Source organism: Gambusia affinis, linkage group LG15 (assembly GCF_019740435.1).
Source record: "Gambusia affinis linkage group LG15, SWU_Gaff_1.0, whole genome shotgun sequence".
NCBI classification, from domain to species: Eukaryota; Metazoa; Chordata; class Actinopteri; order Cyprinodontiformes; family Poeciliidae; genus Gambusia; species Gambusia affinis.
In genome coordinates, this window is record NC_057882.1 from 6,944,358 (window position 1) to 6,952,325 (window position 7,968).

Genomic DNA, 7,968 nt, shown 5'->3' on the forward strand with positions numbered 1-7,968 from the left:
CTGCAGGCCTTCATCCTCTATCTTTATCACCATCACCATCATCACCATCATCATCATCATTATCACCATCAGCAGCATCACCATCATCATCATTATCACCATCATCATCGTCATCATCACCATCATCATCATCATCATCGTCATCATCACCATCATCATCAGCAGCAGCAGCAGCAGCATCACCATCATCACCATCCTCCATCATTATCACATCATCATTATCACATCATCATCATCGTCATCATCATCATCATCACCATCCTCATCATCATCATCATCATCACCATCCTCATCATCATCATCATCATCATCATCATCATGAGTTTCCAGTTCCAGACCAATAAACACGATGACCAACCAACTGGGTGACAGAAAAGTTCCTCAGAGATCTGGAAGACAGAACCATCAAGCTTTAGAGGACAGACGTATAAAACCTCAGAGACCATCGTCAGGAAGAGGACAGCTGTGGTCTTTTGTTTCTATTCGTTCAGTGAATCGTGTTTATTATGAATCATGGTTTATGAACATCATCGCGAAAACATTTCCTGTTCTGTTTTTCTAGTGAAACGTTTGCATGAAAACTTTTATTTCTCCGCAGAAAACAGTAAAGTGTGTAACTTCCCTCTGAATCGGTAAGGAAGTGTTGACGATGTCTTGCTGCTCAGTGGTCATGTGATGTTTACAGCTCTCACCTGGTGGCAGCAGAGAGAGGATGAGATAAAAGCTGATGACAGGAAGTGGATCTGCCAGAGCAGCTGTTCTGATGATGTGGGGTTGTAGTGGCAGTGACCTCTGTGACCTCTGTGACCCTGCTGGGTGTGTGATGATGATGATGCTGTGATGCTGAGCAGGAGTGCGCTGAACGTGACGCTGACGGGGCCTCACCAGGGGGTCCTGGGTCTGGTGCTGTTCACCATCGTCACCACGCTGCCATGCTGCGTGTTCCTCTTCATCAACCTCACCATGCTGTACACGCTGCGCAGCCGGCCGCTGTTCAGAGAGGCGTCCCGCTACGTGCTGCTGTTCAACCTGCTGCTGGTGGACACCGTGCAGCTGTTCCAGAGCCAGTCCATGTTCCTGCTGTCCGCGGTCAGCCTCTCGCTGCTGTACCCGGTGTGCGCCGCGCTCACCGCCTTCAGCAGCCTGGCCCACTGTGTGTCCGTGGTCACGCTGGTCAGCATGTGCCTGGAGTGGTGCGTGGCGGTGTGCTACCCCCTCCGGCACAGCGCCATCGTCACCCTGAGGAACACCGGCGCCGCCATCGGCGTCATCTGGGGCGTCAGCTCCTCCCACGTCATCGTCCAGCTCAGCCTGATGCTGTCCCGCTTCTCGGTAGCTGACCTGGGGGTCATGCAGATGGTGTACTACTGCGGGAAGGAGAGCGCCTTCATCGACCCCGTGTCTGACCTCTACGACAGAGCCTTCACCTACTTCCTGTTCCTGCTGGGGGCGGCTACCGTCTCCTTCTCCTACGCCGGCATCATCGTGGCGGCGCGCTCTGCGTCCACGGACAGAGCGTCGGCCGTGCGGGCGCGGCGCACGCTGCTGCTGCACCTGCTGCAGCTGGGCCTCAGCATGACGCCGTTTCTCCACACGCTCCCTGTGGAAGTTTACATTTATAAATAATTACTGTGTAACACACATTAAATATTTCCTTCTTATTTCAGTTCATGTGCATAACAGCCTTCAGTTGTCATTCAGATCGCTCTCACATTATAACTACCATATCATCTTCCATATCAATGAGACTCAAAAGAAGGACCCTCACCCTTAAGACCCCCTAACCCTTTAATGGATGCAGAAAATAATAATAAACAGAACAGCACGAAAAAAAAAATCCAGCTTAAAGGAGAAGCAAGTTTGGTTATTTTCAGATTCTCAGCACAAACTGGCAAATTTTAGAGACCTTTTGAATCCTTGACCATAGAAGAAATGAGAGTGCTTCTCCCTCCATTGTGTAATCTTCCTATGATGAAGCCACATTTATCTAAGTCAACAAGATTTTAATTTGAGCTCTATGTGTGTTTAAACCAATTTAAAACAGTTTCCTCTAAAGGTAATTGATTGTGGCTCATCACCACACCTTCACAATGACGTTTAGTTCAGTTAAACCTGGTCTGAGTTCATTTATGGGTAATTCCAAATCTAAATTAACCATTTTCAATGAAGCCACCTTATCCATGTAAGGCCAAATACAGTTACTACCAAATTATACCAAATTATACCAAATTATCTTGGCCAACAACATAAACCTCTAAACTTTTACACAGAATTATCTACGGATAATTCCAAGTTTAAATGAACTATTTAATCCACCGTATTTATGTAAAATAATGTTTTTTTGGATGTAATATAATTTGCATACTGAGTATTTTTCAGTGTTTTCTGACATTTTAGTTTCACACTTTATTGTATTAATTCATCTTCAAAAACAACACCAGTTCATTCAAGAAAGACAATTTAGCTGACTGAACACTGTAAGAACAATAAGAATCAGTCGGGACTTGGAGAGTGAAGTTGTGTTCAGCTGAGGAGCAGCTGATAAAATACTGAGAGTTTTTTTATCTGAAACATGAAAACTCAGTTGGAGAATAAAAATATTCACAGTAACAAGATGGAAAAGTTAACAGTTGTTGAAAATAATGAGACTTTATTAAATTTAGCTCTGGGAAGAAGAAAGTCTCCAGATGATATCAGGTTTAATTGAACAAACTGTTAAAAGACTTCTGGGAGTTTGAGTTGTAAATGTTAATCCCCAACAGGACAGTCTTGGTGCCGTTGTGCTACAGGAAGCAGAAAAGTTGAGATGCAACTCAGGATTACTTTAGGTTTGGTTGGGACTTTGACAAGAGATTCAGTAAATATAAAACTGTTACATTTTAAACTCCACCTGTAATTTTCTGTTTCATCACTTGCTCTGTTTCTACCCACCAGATGTCACATGTTCACAGGTAGAACACGTGACAGACTGAATATATCTGAGCTAAGAAGAAACTGAAACTATCAGAAAATCAGCAGCAGCAGCAGGAACAACCAGAAGAGACCAAATATGAGTGATAAAATTCATCTTCTTGGTAAGAACATTTATTAGTTAATATTTATGACTCTCTTCTTCATTAGATATATTTTATATAATTTTATCTAATTAATATATTTATTTCTTATTTATGTTTTCAAACTATTTCTACACATCATTGTTCACTACCTCCATATTACTAACTTTAAAGTTTAAATATTTCAGATTATAAGAAAATCACCAGATTTCACCAATGAATAACTTTATAAATTAGTTTGTGTTGCAGCTCACTGCTTCAACTTCCTATTAAAATCAGAGGATATTTTGTGTTTTATTTTCTCTGGAGTGTCGACTTTTATTTATTCATAATTTATTGTTCAACCATTTCTTCCTCTCAGTCTGTTTTAAAGTTGTGACCATGGCTGAGTGGTTTGCTTGGTAACAGAAAAGAGTAAATGTCAGTTCAACCAGAAACAAACTAAAGGCAGAAATAGTCAAAGGAAACGTCGCTGCAGCTTCTTCAGGCAAACCTTAGTGGTTGAAAACAGATTTGACTGGGATTTGTTTCAGGAAGCTGGAGGACTGAACCAGATTAAGATGAACTTTGTAATTTTCCAGTCAGAGTTTTAGACGAGCCCAGGGTTCAGAAAACCGTTTATTAATTCCTGATAAACCGGTTTATAACAGCCTTTCTCAGTGGCTTCTTGTCCCTGCATGTAGTAACACCTTTTTATATAGTTGTTGTTTCATCAACATGTGATGAAACTCAACCAAAAGCCAGAATAAAAACTGCCAGATCTATGATGTACTGTAGTTATTTCTAGTTATAGAGCAGATCCAACATTATAGTAATATTTCTATTCAGCTTCAGCTACACAGCTGTAAAAACTGTAAAAATCTACCTCATAGTTCTTAATTATTGTTTTAATCCGCTTTATGCATTATTTTGCACTTCGGGCTAAAAACGTTTTTGATGTTGAGTGTATTACTACATAGAGTAGAAGTTGCATCTACTAGAATATTAATATGACTCTTTTAAAGGTGAATTAAAACAGCAGTCACAGGTTTTAAATTATACATCATAACCAGAACACCCAGGAATATAATGAAATGTTTCTTTGTTTATTTTGTCACTATGTCTGTCTAAAACTGGTACAGCCAGAACTAGGTCTTCAGGGCATGTTCTGTCTATTTCTCCAGGCAGATATTTACTCATAAAGAGTTTTACTATTATAAGTTTTATAATGTGTGAAAATTTAATTTTTCAGAGAAAATGGAGGTGACTGGAGCAGCTGGACCAGAAACACCAGGTAAACTTAATTCACATACTTTACTTTTCTGAATGTTGAAACTAAATCCCAAACCATTTTGTTTTGGATTGTGGCATTGAAACATTAAATTCAGATTCAGGAACCAGCAGCAGGTTAGTAAGAATGTTGTAACGATGACATGCACAGTAGAATGGCTGCAGATGCAACCATTCTACGTCAGCAGAACAACGTAGAATAGTTATTCTGCTGATCATTTAGTTGTCAGTTGCAAAAAACCCAAACTTAGAAATTATATTGAAATTGAGGATGTGTTTAATCTGTTATGTTAAATATGAACAGAAGACAAAGATCTCATTATTTTAGCAATATTTATTGAACATAAAGACAGACTTTTGAATCCTTTATTGTATATTTTAGTTATGGAATTGAATTATGTAAATGTTTTATGTTTGGGAAGCTTGTTCTGCAGCCATCTTGGTATCAATCTAGTTCTATGTTATGTATAATGACCAACAGGATGTATTATTGACTTGGATTTTTTCTTGCACGTCTTAAAATACAAAAGAATAGCTTTTCCATTCTTTTTCCTGGATGCTCATTGTAAACATAACCCTTGACAGTGATATTTCAGAGGGTGATGATCAGCCTTGATGATACGTCTAAAAGTATTTCAGACGGTTTTTGAGAATAAAATTTAGTGATGGACTGTCAGACCAACAATGACATAAACAAAAACAAAAGAAATCTCTCACATTTTTACTGAAGACTAAGTCTATAGCTACATCATTTATCTGGGAAGGTATTTCATAAATGATGTTGTTACTCTCCTTGTAACTCCTCATGTATTTTCCTAACAGAACCAGTGGAACCAACTCTCAGAATGGTTCTTCTTGGAAAAACTGGAGTTGGAAAGAGTGCAACAGGAAACACAATCTTAGGAAAAAGAGTATTTAAATCTTTGCCCGCATCTTCATCAGTGACACTGAAAAATGAGAAAAAATCAGGAGATTTCGAAGACCAACTTGTGGAAGTGGTAGATACTCAAGGTTTCTTTAACACTGAAGGTGAGCCACTAAAGGAGATGACTGAGATCATTAAATGCATCTCTCTGTCTGATCCGGGTCCTCATGTGTTCCTGGTGGTGATCCAGTCAAGCAGATTTACGAAAGAAGATGAAGAAACAGTCAGAATGATCCGTAATCTTTTTGGAGAAGAATCAGTCTGTTACAGCATGGTGCTGTTCACTCATGGAGACGATCTGGAGGATGAAGATCTCTCCATTGACGACATTATTGAAAACAACAAGACTCTCCATGACATCATCACTCAGTGTGGAGGAGGATATCATGTCTTCAACAACAGAAATAAAGATCCATCTCAGGTCAGAGATCTGCTGGAGAAGATCAACAGGATGGTTCACAAAAATGGAGGAAGCTACTACACCAAAGAGATGCTGGAAGAAGCTCAGAGAATTAAAAGAGAGGAACTCAGGATTGTCCTAGTGGGGAAAACTGGAGCTGGGAAAAGTGCAGCAGGAAATACCATATTAGGAGGGAAAATATTTAAATCTTGTATTAGCTCCTCAGCAGTTACAGAAGAATGTCAAAAAGAAACACTAGTGTTCAATGGTCAAATGTTAACTGTAGTTGATACTCCAGGTCTGTTTGATACTTCTCAGAATCAACTACAGGTGAAAGACGAAATCCTCAAATGCATCTCAATTGCTGCTCCTGGTCCTCATGTTTTCCTGCTGGTGATCCAGCCAAACAGATTCACAGAAGAAGAACAAAACACGGTGAAAATCATCCAGGAGATTTTGGGAGAAGGATCACAGCATTACTGTATGGTGCTGTTCACTCATGGAGACAATCTGGAGGAGGAAGTCCTGTCCATTGACAACCTTATTAAAACCAACGACCCTCTCCGTGACATCATAGGTCAATGTGGAGGAGGATATCACATCTTCAACAACAGAAACAAGGATCCATCTCAGGCTCAAGAGCTGCTGGTTAAAATCAAGAGGATGGTTCAAAACAATGAAGGAAACTGTTACACCAAAGAGATGCTGGAAGAAGGCCTAAGAATTAGAAGAGAGGAACTCAGGATTGTCCTAGTGGGGAAAACTGGAGCTGGGAAAAGTGCAGCAGGAAATACCATATTAGGAGGGAAAATATTTACATCTAGTCTTAGCTTGTCAGCAGTTACAAGAGATTGTCAAAAAGAAACACGAGTGTTAAACAATCAAATGCTGAGTGTGGTTGATACTCCAGGTCTGTTTGATACTTTTAAAAGTCAACAGCAGGTGAAAGCAGAAATCGCTAACTGCGTCTCACTTATTGCTCCTGGTCCTCATGTTTTCCTGGTGGTGATCCAGCCAAACAGATTCACAGAAGAAGAACAAAACACGGTGAAAATCATCCAGGAGATTTTTGGAGCGGATTCCAAAGATTACACTCTGGTTTTATTCACTCATGGAGACGATCTGGAGGAGGACAAAGTCTCCATCAAAAAAATAATTGATGGCAACAAAGACCTGAAGACTTTCATTAATCAATGTGGTAAAAGATACCATGTGTTCAACAACAAAGCTAAAGATCCAGATCAGAAAGATCCAGATCAGGTCACAGAGCTTCTCAAAAAGATTGATCAGATGGTTAAGAAAAATGGAGGAAAGGAAAAATATTACACCAACCAGATGCTGCAAGCAGCAGAGGAAGCCATAAAGGAAGAAATGGAAAAACTGCAGAAGGAAAATCCAAACATGAGTCTTTATGAAGCCAGAAGAAAAGCTGAGAAGAGCAACAGCTTCATCCATGGAGTTTTGGCCTCCGCTGGAATTGTTGTAGGAGCAACTGGTGCTGGGATCATCACTGAAGTTGGTATTGCTGCTGCTCTTGGAGCTACATTAGGTCCAATAGGAGCTGCTGTAGGGGCTGGTGTGGGCTTTGTGATTGCAGTTACAGGAGCTGTAGTGAAGGAGAAGAAATTATGTAAAGTTCAGTGAATAATTACAGTATGGAGTCACCTGAAGGTTATTTCAGGAATAAATCACAAAATTAAAGTATCACTATCATTTAATCATTGTTGTTCAAAGACTTTACAAGAAATATTCATTTTCAAGGTGATAAATGTTTAATTTAGCATGTCTATATAATCAACACTGATTACTGTACATGTGATTTCTAGGGCGGGTTGTGGATAGAAAACTGGTGATATAGATATATATAACATTTTTTGTGGAATAATAAAGAAAATTAAAGATACGGTGATTTAATTTACCACATCAGAAATGAAACCATAGACATATAACTGAAATCTGTTTTGTTGTGTTGGAAGAGTAAAAATGTAAAAAAAAAAAAAAAGAAAGAAAAAAAAGAGAAATACTAATGTAATCAATTACTTTGAAGGGGAAGTATGTCTTAACTTTGATAAATATTTCTGATTTAAATGGCATGTGGGTAGAATTAATTGTTTTCTGTTTGAGTTCTGAAATAAGATCAAATAAAGTCACAGAAAAAAAGTTTATCTGGTTTTATGTTGATTCACTACATTTTTAAAAATACTACTATCTGTTTCTTCATTAAACTAATAACTAATCTGATGGTAAAGGGGAGAATCCATCAAAATCAGCGTCTAAATCCCCAATATGCACAATTTCCCTGTTCACACAATTCACTATAG

At 39.2% G+C, this 7,968-nt stretch overlaps 2 protein-coding genes across 3 annotated transcripts; both read left to right on the forward strand.

Moving 5' to 3' along the window:
* Positions 1-625: 625 nt before the first annotated feature.
* On the forward strand, positions 626-1,626 carry LOC122845292 (odorant receptor 131-2-like). Its single transcript, XM_044141498.1, has one exon. It carries the CDS (start codon positions 841-843, stop codon positions 1,624-1,626), a length of 786 nt encoding a protein of 261 aa, XP_043997433.1. The 5' UTR covers positions 626-840.
* Positions 1,627-2,788: 1,162 nt separating this feature from the next.
* Positions 2,789-7,807, forward strand: LOC122845128 (GTPase IMAP family member 8-like). Of its 2 annotated transcripts, XM_044141193.1 has the most exons (4): positions 2,789-2,857; positions 2,935-3,074; positions 4,285-4,326; positions 5,145-7,807. In XM_044141193.1, the coding sequence occupies exons 2-4, from the start codon at positions 3,050-3,052 to the stop codon at positions 7,289-7,291; spliced, it is 2,214 nt and encodes a 737-aa protein (XP_043997128.1). In that variant the 5' UTR covers positions 2,789-2,857; positions 2,935-3,049; the 3' UTR covers positions 7,292-7,807. The 2 variants fall into 2 exon arrangements, with proteins under 2 accessions (XP_043997128.1, XP_043997129.1); XM_044141194.1 differs by having other exon boundaries at positions 2,797-3,074.
* Positions 7,808-7,968: the final 161 nt, after the last annotated feature.

Bases quoted from the DNA above. Each gene is read 5' to 3' on its own strand.
- LOC122845292 (XM_044141498.1), top strand. From the start codon at position 841: ATGCTGAGCAGGAGTGCGCTGAACGTGACGCTGACGGGGCCTCACCAG.
- LOC122845128 (XM_044141193.1), top strand. From the start codon at position 3,050: ATGAGTGATAAAATTCATCTTCTTG. The intron at 3,075-4,284 runs GTAAGAACATTT...TTAATTTTTCAG, and splicing joins TGATAAAATTCATCTTCTTG to AGAAAATGGAGGTGACTGGA. The intron at 4,327-5,144 runs GTAAACTTAATT...TTTTCCTAACAG, and splicing joins AGCTGGACCAGAAACACCAG to AACCAGTGGAACCAACTCTC.